We start from the raw sequence: 14,712 nt of genomic DNA on the forward strand, positions 1-14,712 counted from the left end.
CGTACTTTTTTTTTTTTAAGTATAAAAAAATGCATTATCAGCCTCCGTTGTGCAGGTGGAGGACAGCCGCCTGCAGGCCCAGTTTGCCAGCAAGAAACCAGCCTTGCAAATTATTGGCAGCTGGCACTGTAATGAGTCCATTTCAATATAAATGGGCTGTTGCTTATTAATTTCTGCCAGTTCCTAAGCAATTCAGAAACCGCTTTCAAAATGTGAAACTTTGCAGAGATCAACTTAAGGAGGATGCCTGGGAAAAGAGAGGGAACAGGACAGCAGTGGGAGAATTATGGAAAGGACATGGATTGTAGGGTCATAATGGGGTATTGCTGAGAACTCTTGCCCCTCTCCTGGCAAGCGTGAGTCACCAAGTTCACGGTGAAATAGCACGTTTTCCAAGATAGAACTGTAACTTCACTTACTGTGCTGTTCTCTACGGATGTATATATTTATTTATTTACTGTCTTGGTGTGGCTGCCTTCTACACCAGGAGGCAGTTTTCTCTGTGGTCCTGTGCAAACTGTTTGTCATCTTGGGTTCCCACCTTTATTTCTTTCTTTATTTTTGGCTGCGTTGGGTCTTCCTTGCTGACCGTGGGCTTTCTCTAGTTGCGGCGAGCGGGGCTGATCTTTGTTGCGGTGCGCGGGCTTCTCATTGCAGTGGCTTCTCTTGTTGCGGAGCACAGGCTCTAGGCGCACGGGCTTCAGTAGTTGTGGCACACGGGCTCAGTAGTTGTGGCACGCGGGCTCAGTAGTTGTGGCTCGCGGGCTCTAGAGCGCAGGCTCAGTAGCTGTGGTGCGTGAGCTTAGTTGCTCCGCGGCATGTGGGATCTTCCCGGTCCAGGGCTCGAACCCGTGTCCCCTGCATTGGCAGGTGGATTCTTAACCACTGCGCCACCAGGGAAGTCCTCGGGTTCCCACCTTGATGAAGCCACCAACAATGGGTACCAACTGTGGGCAGCCCCACAGAGGAATGGTCAGTAGGAGAGGGATGAGGGCAGCCACCCCAAGGAAGCCCTCGGGGCTTTCTCCTGTCTTAGTATCTGCAGTCTCACCTCAGAAGGCAGGCTTTAGAAAAAAAAAGACCATTAATACTGCTTGTTTGTGGAGCTTATTTTGAAAACATGTATATGATGAGAAGGTCTATGTACTGAATTTGGTCTTTTGTTTAACTGTCTTTTAGCATTTTCTTCAACTTCTCTGGTAAATATAGCTCTACTTGGAGAATAACTGAGATGCCCTTGTTTCCTTTCATTCATCTCTGTTGAGACTTCTTAAACATTAAGAGGGAACCATGGACACCATTTCCCAGTAACCTGTTTCTGTTATGCGATACCGTCATCTTTAGAGATTAACGGTTAAAATGATAAAATAACTGAGTTTGTCAGGCTATTTATTACCGTGAATGTAAATATGCTTGTGTTTATTGATTTATCTGATTATGCCTGTTATGTTATACCTGTAGCTAAATGTGGCATTGTTCAATTTGGGGGGTGGTATTTCACACAAAATGGATGTTGGAGACTTTACGTAAATGGGCTCGATGGAAAATTCCTGTTTCCTGTGTTCTGGCTAACCATTTTGCTTTCTCTTTTTCTGTCCTCTCCAGGTTTTTGGGACGTTCTCATAGACTCAGATGAGACTGTGATGGCCACCCCGAGGGGCCAGTGCTGATACGTTTCCCAGCCCCAGTCATTGTTCATCCTGACATCATTTCCAATCTCAATATCTAAATGCCACAGTGCTCTTGGGGCAAGTTGGGCTGGGAACCACTGTTGCCTTGTAAGGTAAGTTTGTGTATGTGTATTTGAGCCTGTGTATATCCCCATGAATTAATGGTGATGCTTCATAGGTGGTGAGACAGATATATTTTAGCAGAATTGGCATTGCTGTGTGGTATGTAGCTTGTGGAAAAAAGAATTTGGAGTCACTTTTTTGGATTAAGGTTACACCCATCTAACAAGTCAAAAGTATTAGCATTAAAACTAAAAAAAAAAGAAAAAAGAAAAAGCAGGTACCTGTCTTTTTCCCCCTGTGAATTGCCCTCAGGATCTTTTAAATTTATTCCTGAGCTTTGCCATCTTTAGATGGGATTATGTTTGAAAAAGGCAATCCCACCTTCAAAATCTTACTTCAAAACAATGATATATTTTGTTTCTAGTTTGGATAATCTTTTAAAAAGCAAAATAAATACAGTCAAAATAATAATCTTTCTAAATCAAAGATCATCTTTTATTTGTTGCAGAACTTTCCTGTTTAGTCTCCTGTGTTAGGGGTATTTGTGTGTGACTTGGCAAAACGCTTTTCATGGGTTTGTAAAGATTTAGCAAAAACTTTGAGAACTTTGTCTCAGTTTAATCTTAGCTCTTTCCTCCCTACCCCCCTATCCTGTCTTCAGGCTCAGCCTCCAGTAGGAAAAAAACAGGCTTGAAACCAAGCCCTCCCACTAGAATCTAATTTTAAATTTGCAATCTGTTGTCCTGTGATTTTTGCTTCAAATTTAACTTTGAAATAAATACATTTCATCCTTTCTCTTGCAATTTTGGAGGTCTGTTTTCAAGTCATAGAAGGGTAATCATTACGTTTATTTTAATAAGTTTTTAAATACCTCGGGAGGGGGTGAAAAATTTTATTATTAATAATCATAATTTATATACATCATTAGATGCCTTATGCTTGGATTTCACAATGCCCTTACCAGCAAGAGAAACCTTGCTTTAATAGTTAACTTTTGACTTGAATATAAGTTGGGTCATCTTGCGCCCACTAATGGGCTCTAATATTTTATATTTCTGAAATACCCTTATTATAGGCAATCTGAGTGATGAGCATTCCCATTGAGAAGAACTGTACGAAAACTTTAATTTATTTAAATGGCCAATGTAATAACAAGTAAGGCATGGTCCCTGCCATTGGGAGGTTATAATAAAATGCGAGGGGTCTACATACAAAGCAAGACAAGTGTGTCAGTGTACAAATAACCATGCCACAGACACGATGTGAGGAGGTCGAGCAAAGTGCCATTGGAACATAGAGAAAGAGTGATTAAATTCCAGCTCCATAGTATTTTCTTTATCTTAGGTAATTTTCCGGAGCCATCTGTTTTAAGTTTGGGTTTGGTGCTGTTTTATTGTAGCTGTCAGTGTGGTGCCCCCATCCTTACTCTCTTCAATTAGCCAAGAAACCTAGGGACTTAAAGCATTTATTTATTTTTTTTCTTTCCTTAAAATGAATTGCAGGTTCAGTGTAGTAACTTTGGAAAATACAATAAACAAAGTATAATTTTGAAAATTAAAATTGCCCATAATCACTCTATCTAGGATAGTAACTTAAAAATATTTTATACGTCTATATATTCTTTCTGTCTCTCTCTCTCTCTCTTTTTTCCTCTCCCTCTCCCTCTGTCTTCCTGTGTGTGTGGTGGCGGGGAGAGGGAGAGAGAGAAAGTAAAATATTGTTAACATTCTTAAATTTTTAATCTCCTCAAAGCCAATATCTTGTATGTGCATCTCAAATGTAAGTTTTGACTTGCTGAGAATAAGAAGAGTTTTGCTCCAGAGATGTTTGACCCTAATAGTAGAATTATCTTTTTGATTATCTACCCCTGAACAGGGCAAGCCCTGGCAGGCTGACCCACAAGGCTGGGCTTTGATCATGTGGAACATTCTGTTCTTCAGCTAAAGGGTGGGGCATTCTGCTGTCTGTTTGGAGTACTGCTTGAACTTCTGGTCTCATCTAGGGAATTAGACATCCTAAACCATAAAAATATTATTATAACCTCCTTAGATCTCAAGGTGATGAGGTTATCTCTCGTTTCCCTTGTGTCTTCTTCTTTCTCTCCCATTTTTCCCTCTGACTAAAACTAGTACAGGAGTATTTTTCTTTGTTCTCTCTGCCCAGAGACTTTGACCATGGGTGGCTTTCTATTAACTGGAATGTTTTCTCATTCAGTACTAAGAAAACCTCACATTGGCATGATCGAAAAATTCAGCTTACATGTTATATCTTGGATCATACAGGTTTTACCTTTCTTTTTAATTTGTGTTCTACTTCTCCACTCATGTATAATAATTGATGTTCACGGTGATCTTGCATAGATGTTGCAAGCAATTAAATTTTTCATTTATTTCAAGAGTGTTTACCTTTACTCAGAGAACTCAGAGAACACAGTTATACAAGTTGCTTTAAAAGTTTGATAATTCCAACCTCTGGGTCACCTTAGGGTTGGCATCTATTGACTGTCCTTTCCCCTGAGAACTGGTTAGATTTTCCTGGTTCTTTGGAATGCATTGTGGACATTTTGAGTATTATGTTGGGAGAATCTAGGTCCTGTGAAAATCATCTAGAGAATGTTGAATTTTCCTTTTTGCTTTTTTAGCAGGTAATCAACCTGGCTAGGTTCAGATGGCAAGTTCTGTCTGACCTCCTATGGGTGGTGGCTCTCATGTCAGTTCCGTTTTCAAAGCCTTTGCTCTGAGGCTGTAGGTTTATTCCACACAGGTGCCGCTTGGGAGCTAGACTGGGAGGTGGGCTGTGGTTTATATCATAATTCAGTTCTCAAAGCCTTTGGTGTCTTGCTTTGGGTCAGTCCCAGGTATGTGCACTTGAGGGGTGAGCCTGGGACTTGTGTAGATGTACATAGCATTAGATGATTTGTTTCCTCCAGCTCTTTTTTTCTCTGAGATCCCTCTCACTCTTTGACTTGCAGGGATCATTATTCTTAGTTTCTTTGGCTAGAATGACAGGGTGTGTCTCAGGAGTTTTTGCTGCCTGTGCCACAGCTGGACTGTGTGCTCACCCTCTATGCAAGGCTGGAAGAGTAAAGTAATAAAAACAAAAATGGGAAACTCACTCTTGTTAGAGTGGCTTCTTCAGGTTTTGACTCCCATCCCCAATCCACCTGCTTTTGCTTACTCTTTGGAATTCCTCGGGTAGTTGGTTTTTCCTTTGGTCCAGAGTTTTTAATATTTATCATTGGGAGAAAGATCAGCCGTGGTGTCTTACTTCATCTTGGCTGGCACCAATATTAGCACTTCAGTTTTGTTCACTACTGTGTTAGAGACAGAAGCCCAATCCCTAGTTAATCAACTCTACTTCTCTATTTAATCTCACTATAGACCATTGTTTTGTGTTTACTTTGTATTTCTTGATAATATTATACTAGATAATGCTCAATACATGCTTATTTTTTATTGCCCAATTTGTTGAAAAAGAGGATTCAAAAACATTTCATGTTGAAGAATCCTCACTTTTAAACAAAAATTTCATTTAACCAGAATATTCCAGTTAGTTAAGGCTTTAATTTTTTATTTTGAAATAATTATAGAAATCGTACACAATAAGTATACCCTTAACCTAGTTTCCCCTAATGGTTGCATCTTACATAATTGCAGTAAACTACCAAAGCCAGGAATGTGACATTTTTTTCAGTGTGTGTGAATACTTCTATATCATTTTATCACATAAGGCTTAGTAGGCTAATAAGTTTATAAAGGCTGTCCCTGAGAAAGGACCACCTACCAGATGTATGTATGAACCATTCTAATGACTGTACCTTTTTTTTTTCTTTTTTTTAAATTGAAGTATAGTTGATTTACAATGTTGTGTTAGTTTTGGGTGTAGAGCACAGTGATTCAGCTATACATACATATATATATCTATTCTTTTTCACATTCTTTTCTGTTATAGGTTATGACAAAATACTGAGTATAGTTCCTTGTGCTTTACAGTAGGTCCTTGTTGGTTATCTATTTTATATATAGTAGCATGTATATGTTAATCCCAAACTCCTAATTTATCCCTCCCCCCTTTCCCTTTTGGTAACTATAAGTTTGTTTTCTATGTCTGTGGGTCTATTTCTATTTTGTAAATAAGTTCATTTGTATCTTTTTTTTTCAGATTCCACATGTAAGCGATATCATATGATATTTGTCTTTCTCTGTCTGATTTACTTCACTTAGTATGATAATCTTTAGGTCCATTCATGTTGCTGCAAGTGGCATTATTTCATTCTTTTTTACGGCTGAGTAATATTCCATATTGTATGTGTATGTTTATGTATATAGATAGATAGATAAATAAAGATACATCTTCTTTATCCATTCATCTGTGAATGGACATTTAGGCTGCTTCTGTGTCTTGGCTATTGTACATAGTGCTGCCTGTACTTATTGATAAAGTTCCTTAAGATACCTTTTAAATATTTCACTGAGTACAGTAAGCCCCCTACATACGAACGAGTTCTGTTCTGAGAGCGCATTCCTAAGTCCAGTTTGTTTGTAAGTCCAACAAAGTTAGCCTAGGTACACACCTAACATAATCGGCTATATAGTAGTATTTAATTTGATGGGATTTAAGGGAAGTTTCTATGATTACTTGAAAAGTTTAACTCCTCACTTAAAGAGAAAGATCATGGTGTTGGGCAGAATGGGAAAGTCACACTCCCTCTAGTGTCCTTGGTCTCTGGCCCTGAGAATCTCTTGATTTTCTGACATCTTCTACTTTCAGATGACCCCTCCCCATCATGTCACTATGTCTCCTTTGCCCCCATTTTCTCTGGATCATCTCAGGCTGAGCAGTTCTGCACTGTCTACCCTGACAACGAGGAGAGGTATCCTCTTGATTCTGAACCCCTTTCCTAACTGAACCTCTGAGGGAATAGCTCCAAAAAGAGGAAGAATGTGGGAATTAAGTGAAATGAGACAGGAGCAAGACCTTAATTCGCTGCTCAGGTAATTGAAGTTTGGGGAGTACAGTGAAGCAGGGCAAGCTGAAGCCCTCAACTCAGTTCATGGATCAGGGTGATCCCAAACCCAGTGGCCTGGAGTGAGGGACCTGTACTGGTCTGCAGGTGGAAGGGACCCAGAGAACAGCACACAGACTGGAAACCGGTGTGTTGTCTAGGCACTCTGATGTAGAAGAGCTGGCATATTTAAGGCCAATGTGTGTTTTCTGTAGTTCACATTGTGCTAACATTCTCATCTATTTTCTGTTGTAGTTGTATGAGTTTGAATTTTACATTCTAGATTAAAGTTTATTTTGTCATTCATTCATTCATTCAGTATTTTTCCACTGAGCACCTACTGTCTTTCAGGCAGTGTTCTAGGCACTGCGGATACAGCAATAAACAAGACAAGCAAACTTTCAGTCCTACGCCTGAGGCTTAGTTTCTAGTGGGGAAGGATAGAGAATAAAAAAGATAAGTATCTCTTTTCCTGCCCTGCAGATAGGTTCATCAGTATCATTTTTCTAGATTCCATATATATGTGTTAATATACAATATTTGTTTTTCTCTTTCTGACTTACTTCACTCTGTATGACAGACTCTAGGTTCATCGCATCACTGCAAGTCACCCAATTTCATTCCTTTTTATGGCTGAGTAATATTCCATTGTATATATGTACCACACGCAGATGAAGAGAATGGACTTGTGGACACAGAGGGGGAAGGGGAGGGTTTGACGAACTGAGAGAGTAGCATTGACATATATACACTACCATGTGTAAAATAGATAGCTAGTGGGAAGCTGCTGTATAGCACAAGGAGCTCAGCTTGGTGCTCTTTGATGACCTAGAAGGGTGGGATGGGGGTGGGTGGGAGGGAGGCTCAAGAGGGAGGGGATATATATATAACATATAGCTGATTCACTTTGTTGTACAGCAGAAACTAACACAACATTGTAAAGCAAATATACTCCAAAAAAAAAAAAGGTAAGTAAGTGAAACACATTTTTTGTTACAATTATGATAAATGCTAAGGAGGGGGAAAAAAAAATCAAAGAAGGGGGATAAGAAGTGTTGAGTTCTGAGGGTTGTCATTTTGATAGGGACGCCAGGAAAGGCCTTTCTGAGAAGGTGATATTTGAGTCAAGATCGGAACAAACTGGAAATAGTGAGCCAGATGTAGATTCCTGAAAACTGGAGGGTTGCAGGCAGAGGAAAGAGCATGAGCAAAGGCCCTGGGGCAGGCCAGGAAGCCAGATCTTAGACCGTTGGAAAGAAAGTGTAAGACTTGAGGTTTGAATTTGGAGAACTGTTCCTATGTTACAGTCTTGCGCACTACTTCCTGCTTAATATCCCTCCCACTAACTACCCCCAGAAAGTGCAAGCTGTTTGGGGCCACTAACATTCTACCTAAGGAAATAACTAGTGTAATGGGTTAAAAAATGGTAACATTTTCCAGCTTGCAATTGAGTACCTTTATTCTGATGCTCTGCTTTTCTATTTCTAGCCCAGTTTTTGCATTTCAGCCTGTTCTCCTCCCCCTTAATCTTTCCCCTCTTACCTAGTGACTGTGTGATGATTATGTTGGTAAAGTACTGATCACTACTTTTTGCTTTTGTTACTAAAATGCATGAACATTTATTGACTCATCACGCGTAGAACACTTGTAGTCTCTCTAGAGGCTACAAAAAAAGTGAAAGCCACTTTCTGCCCAAAGTTGCTTCCAGACTCACAGGAACAAACAAAGCCTGTGCAAATGTAAAATATAAAACAAGTTTTTTGTTTGTAATAGAAATAAATGATAAGGGTTAAGAAGGAGAGAGCAGGGAGAAATGAAGATGCTGAAAGTAGCTGGCATTTTACATTTGTGTGTGAAAAGGGTTAGGATTTTCAATTCACCAGTGTTCTGGGGGTTGCCCGTGGGACGGGGGTTGTCCCTGAAAGAGGAGATTGTGTCCGTTGTATGCAATAAGCAATTTTAATTTTTCATGCTTATGTTATTTCAGGGTCCCCCACATGGGCCTTCGTGGTTCTCACTGACCTTTTGGGAAAAGCTTTTAAATGAAGGGGTGTTTCAGCAGTCCCTAGAAATATTTTTCTGCTAAGTTGAGTTGCTTCAGACTTCCTGCTGACTCTGCTTAGATCATCCCCTGAGAATTTCTTCTCGGTAGGATTTAAGAGATTTGGCATTCATCTCTAAACTCTAGTTCTAAAGATAAAAATGGCTTCTTTCCTACCTTGGCTGGCTGAAAAGAATCTTGCTACTAAAAATGCTATTAATATAACAGACCCGTCAGAGCAATGCAGGGAGTGCTGTAACTCTTGAAGGTTGGGGCCATTTCCTTTAGGAAACCTCTCCTGAGGCTTTTAACTTGATTGGTTTTCTGTTGGCAGAAACAAACCTAACCAGAAATTTGTTGTTGAGAATATGCCTGTGAATTTATATTTGCAAACTTTTGATGTATACAGTAGAGGAGGGTACCTCCTAGCACATTTGAGGTGACAGTTTTGCCTTTCTATACCTCAGTTTCTGTCACCATCATTCTTTCCTTCTTTTAACTTTAAATCTATGTGATTCTTAAAATGGGACTGTGGCTAACGCCTGTTCTAAGCTTTTAATTACTTATTGGCAAAACATATAGATACATAGACACATCCAGGTATCTTAATGTACACTTAAAAAAAAAATCAAGAACCCTGAGAAATTGGTCATGGCCTTTAGCATTACTTTAGATGCTTATTTATTTTACTTGCAAAAATATAGTACATGATATTCTTAGGAATGTAGATAACACAAGTTATGCATGGACAGTGCATCTTTTCATTTTCCCTACACCAAGTTGAGTTTCTGTGTGTTTTCTTGGCTTCTTAAAGATGTCAGCCAGGGAGGTGTGAACTTATTGCTTTGAAGTATGCTTGCTACTAGTAAAAGGAAGATTCTCTTTCTCGGAAACTTCACTCTCAGAATCATATGATGTGTGACCTGGTAGGGAATATTCCAGTATGGGAATAGCTTCACATCTGGTGTCTGTATGAATTACCTCTGAACTCATAGGAACATTCAATGCAGGTTTTTCCCTTCCTGTTGCCACAAATTTCATTTCAGTAAAGATGTGCTTATAGGAGTTTAAGCAACCTTTGAGACTGAACAGTGGGATTATAGAGTGGTTCTGGATCAATGTGAATGTATATTATGTTTCAGGGTGTTTCAAACTGTAATGGTTACAATAAATTTGTTCCTGTTTTCTTTCCTCTGGTACCTTTCACTTTTTTGTTTATTGTATCCCTTCCCTGGCTAGAATGTAAGTTTCATGAGCATGGGGAATGTGTGTCTTTTGTTGTCCGCTGTATCTCTGGCTTCTAGAATGTGGTAGGTGCTCAGGATATATTTTCTGAATGAACGACTATGTAGATGATTGAAAGAATCAGCTCAGGGAAGTGCCCAGCTACTCTATTTTTTTCTTTCCTTTCTGGCCATTTTCATGCGTGTATCTTAAGTGTATACAACTTAACTGGTCTAGAGAAACCTCATTGCTGAGCAAGGAGAATAAGGCTATAAATAGAGTCACACTTGTCGAACTTTGAGGATTTTTCTATTTTCCACTCTGGGTAACAGTCCTCAGACCAATGAGAGAGACTGGAAAAATGTTAAGGAAGGAGTTGAATTAACCTGGGTAGCCCCAAAAGGCTGAATGATATTTAGTGATTTCATCATGTGAATTTCTGTTTGCAGGGCACTCTGTACCAGATTAATGTTCTCAGGTTGGATTTGCTCCCAGAAGTAAACCCATTAGTTTGCTGCTAAGCAGAGAGTGGGGTTCCTATTTCATTTTGCCCATCTCCCTCTCCCTATCCCACTTCACACCCCCTACCCGAACCTCCCCATCAAGGTTTTCAGAATGCTGTGGAAATAAGGTAAAAACCCTTTTTCTTCTTGACTTTGATTTATTAGGAAGAGTTGATTGGACTTACATCTTGAGCTTTTCCATTTTTGATTGATTTTGAAGTGTAGATGGAGTCAGAATGAAACAGAAAACCATTGGGAGAGAGGGAGGTTATCCAATGCACCTATGAGTTTTGCTTGGTTTTTTGAAATGTGTAATTTCAAACAGAAGGTTACTCGTTTGGCAGACACCTTGCTTTGTACTTGTTAGAGTTTTTAGTTTATGGATAGGCATAGAGCTTTAAATATACACCTATAGAGTTTAAGTAGAAGACGACGACGGTTGCCAGCTCTATGAAAGCAACCCTGTGCCATGCCCGGTGGGCAGCTATCCTCCAGGCAGAGACAAGTGTAATTCTCTAATGATCTTATTTATGTTCTTATTTCATATCTCTGCAGGAGTAATCTCAGTACATGATGTTAGTTCTCAACTGCTACCACGTAAGAGTCCAAGTACCTGCCAGGTGCATATAGGTGCGCTGTTATCTGCCAAGCTGGCTGCCCTCCCTGTGTGCTGAACTCCTCCTGTTAACTGCCTATACCCATTGGATGACTCAATGATTCCCTCCTTTTTTTTTTTCTTTGCTACAGACCATAAAACCATGGGAAACGCAGAAAGTCAAAATGTAGTGCATGAGTTTTATGGAGAAAAGCATGCGAGCCTGGGGCGCAAACACACATCGCGCTCCCTGCGCCTGTCGCACAAGGCGCGGCGGACCAGGCACGCCTCCTCGGGGAAGGTGATCCACAGGACCTCCGAAGTGACCACCCGATCCAGCAGCACTCCCAGTATCCCCCAGTCCCTGGCCGAAAATGGCTTGGAGCCCTTCTCCCAAGAAGGCACCCTGGAGGACTTCGGGAGCCGCATCTGGGTGGACCGAGTGGATATGGGCTTGAGACCCGTGTCTTACACGGATTCTTCCGTCAGTCCCAGTGTAGGCAGCAGCATTGTCCTCGCAGCAGCCTCTGTGCAGAGCATGCCAGACTCGGAGGAGAGCAGGCTTTACGGGGATGACGCTACGTACTTGGCGGAGGGAGGCAGGAGGCAGCATCCCTATACATCCGATGGGCCCACTTTCACGGAGACGGCGAGCTTTAAGAAGAAACGCTCCAAATCTGCAGACATCTGGCGGGAGGACAGCCTGGAATTCTCACTCTCTGATCTGAGCCAAGAACATTTAACAAGCAACGAAGAGATCTTGGGTTCTGCCGAAGAGAAAGACTGCGAGGAGACTCGGGGGATGGAAACCCCGGCGAGTCCGCGGCAGCTCAGTACCTGTCAACGTGCCAATTCACTGGGAGACTTGTATGCTCCTCAGAAAACCTCCGGGGTGACGGCAGACGGGGGGCGGAGGAGCAAATTTGCAGGCTACTGTCGGAATTTGGTGTCTGATATTCCTGATCTTGCGAACCATAAGATGCCACCGGCTGCTGCCGAAGAGGCTCTTCCGTACAGTAATTATAACACACTTCCCTGTAGGAAATCTCACTGTCTTTCCGAAGGTGCCACCAACCCACAAATGAGCCATAACAACAGCATGCAAGGCAGAAGAGCAAAAACAACTCAGGTAAAGTGACTGGAATCTGTTTCAATATTTTGGAAATGATGCATGACTTTCAGTGCATGATTTTGCTCTTACACGATTCCCATCTTTTAGCCGGGTTTTACCATGTTTCCCCGGCGGGTGCTGCAGCCGATGCCGTTTCTCTGGAGATTCAGCGCTCTTCTGCTTCGCCCCTCTTGCAGTTCTGTGATGAGGGGGTGGGGATTAAGGAGTAAGCATAGATGTGTGTCGGGGATGTGATGAGAGTGGGAATAAAGCTGATAAGTTCACATTGGGAAGCTGCCTCTCCAACTGAGCTCTTCAACAGCATCTCACTTCTTCTGAGCTTCCTTCCTAACGTGGTTCTATCCGTGGACAGATGGGGATGGTGGGGTGTGGACTCTGGGAACTTATTTCTTCAGCGCCGCAGGTGGGAAGAGGTTAGTCGGCTGCTCGTTGGAGGAGGTGTTTCTGATTCAGGGCGGGCTCTGGTCATTTGTCAGCTTCTCTCAGAGGTTGGCAGGCTGACTGCCTTACCAGGAGCCATTTCCATTTCCTGTTTCTTGCAAGGCTGGCCAGCCCTGTCTCTGGAGGGAGGTGTTGCGGAAGGAATAACATGGGTGGCTTCCAGTTCTGCGTTGCAGCCAACTAGTTTCTGACCTTGGGCAAACCCTGACTTCTAGTTGCTCTTCTGAACCAGTGGGGTAAAGATGCTCGACTCATGCTCGGGGTCCAGGGCATGAAAGAGCGGGTGTGAAAACATTTTTCAAAGATTTAAAACATGTCTTAATTACGAAAGGAAGACCCGTTACCTTAATTAGTAATGATAATTAACGTGGAGATAATAACGTGTCAAGTAATCCTGCATGCCTCCGTCCTTTTCTGGTCCTGCAGTTCCCTGTAGTGGAGTTCTGGGAGTCCTGGCTTGTGTTGAGGATGGGTTGGTAGTTTGCAGGATGGTGCTTCAGATCCGGAATCCAGATTGGGCCCATTTGCCTTGAAAGGTGTATTGGCCACCACGGTGACCAGCGAATACCACTGAGGTCAGCTGGAAAACAGCAGGTGTGCTCTGACCTGGCCAGCAGCGGATGGTGCTCACCTTCTGGTCTTGCTTCAGTGCAAGTCAAAGTTATTTCGAGGGTTATTTTGAGGCTCAATTCTCTTGGGAAGGGTGTCTAAATATAATGGGCAGATGGTGGGGAACCTGGGGAGGAGGGCAAAGGAAACTGGCACTAGATTGTCTTCCTGCCCAAGAGCAAGTTTGTTTTGTTTTGTTTTGTTTTGTTTTTAAGTATTCAAAATCTCAGGTTTCTAATTTTATTTTGGAATTTTAAATCCCCGTATACAAGTCATCTGGGGATACAGTTTTTTTTTTTTTTTTTTTTTTTTTACCACTGTAGATTTCTGTATTAGAATAATTGAAATTTACTATATATTCCTCTGGGTTGATATAGGTTAAAGGAGTCTGTATTTAACCTTTTCCTCTTCTTTTTTAAAAAATATTTTAAATTATGGTAAAAGTACACATCACATTTACCATCTTGACATTTTTAAGTGTATGGTTGAGGGGTATTAAGTACATTCACACTGTTGTGTACCTTTCATCTTCAGAACTCTTTTCATCTTGTAGAACTGAAATTCTGTCCCCATTAAACAATAGTTCTCTGTTTCCCCCTTTCCCCAGCCCCTGGCAACCACCGTTCTACTTTGTGTCTCAGTGAATTTGGCTCTAGAGACCTTGTAAGAGTGGAATCATGTAGTATTTGTCTTTTTGTGACAGGCTTATTTCACTTAGGTTGATATCCTCAAGGTTCACGCGTTGTAGCATGTGTCAGAAGCTCCTTCCTTTTTAAAGCTGAATAATATTCCACTGTATGTATATAACACTCCCCCCACCGCCCCCCATTCATCCACTGAAGGACGAGTTTTGCTGATGGTGTCCAAGCCAGGTATCCTGGCTCCACCTCTTCTTACCTGAGTAACTTTGGGCACAATTTTTAAGTCTCTGGAAGCCTTAATTCCTTCGTCTGTCAAATGGGAATAATAATAAAGTTTCTGAGAAAATGGAATGTGAAGGCTACCCATAAGGGACAATCTGTAAGTTGTTGTAATTTTCGTTATTATTAGTGTTGTATGAGTTGAGGACTCAAGGTAGTTTTGTGTTTATATCAAACTTTGTGTTAGAAACAAAATTATTAAAAAGGCTGATTCTGAGGTTTGAGAAGGTGAGTGTGAATGTTGCATCCAGACGCACTCCTTGAATTTTTATCCATCTCTCTTCTGAAGCGAGATTATAATGATAGAAATGACTGAATTACCCTGCTGTGGTCCCTCTGCCTACCTTGGCCGGGCTCTTCCTACACTGGCAACTTGACAGGTTGGGACGCAGGTGAGATAGGTGCCCTATTAAAGGGTCACCTGAAAGGCACTGCAGGCTCTGTCCTGAAGGCATCGCCAGATTGGCATTGCAGACCTGATTGGAAGAAATGGTCTCCTGGCCCTCAGC

At 41.5% G+C, this 14,712-nt stretch overlaps 1 protein-coding gene across 2 annotated transcripts in view; it reads left to right on the forward strand.

Annotated features, from left to right (window-relative positions):
- The first annotated feature begins 1,654 nt into the window (after positions 1 to 1,654).
- The window catches only part of TIAM1 (TIAM Rac1 associated GEF 1), a 151,203-nt gene continuing 138,145 nt past the window's right edge, over positions 1,655 to 14,712 (forward strand). For both annotated transcript variants that reach the window (XM_061192920.1, XM_061192921.1), the window contains exons 1-2: positions 1,655 to 1,783; positions 11,254 to 12,230. In XM_061192920.1, coding sequence (XP_061048903.1) covers positions 11,265 to 12,230 — 966 coding nt within the window. In that variant the 5' untranslated portion in view covers positions 1,655 to 1,783; positions 11,254 to 11,264. The remainder of the gene's footprint in view (positions 1,784 to 11,253; positions 12,231 to 14,712) is intronic.

The sequence above is a fragment of the Eubalaena glacialis genome, chromosome 6, assembly GCF_028564815.1.
Source record: "Eubalaena glacialis isolate mEubGla1 chromosome 6, mEubGla1.1.hap2.+ XY, whole genome shotgun sequence".
Classification (NCBI taxonomy): Eukaryota; Metazoa; Chordata; class Mammalia; order Artiodactyla; family Balaenidae; genus Eubalaena; species Eubalaena glacialis.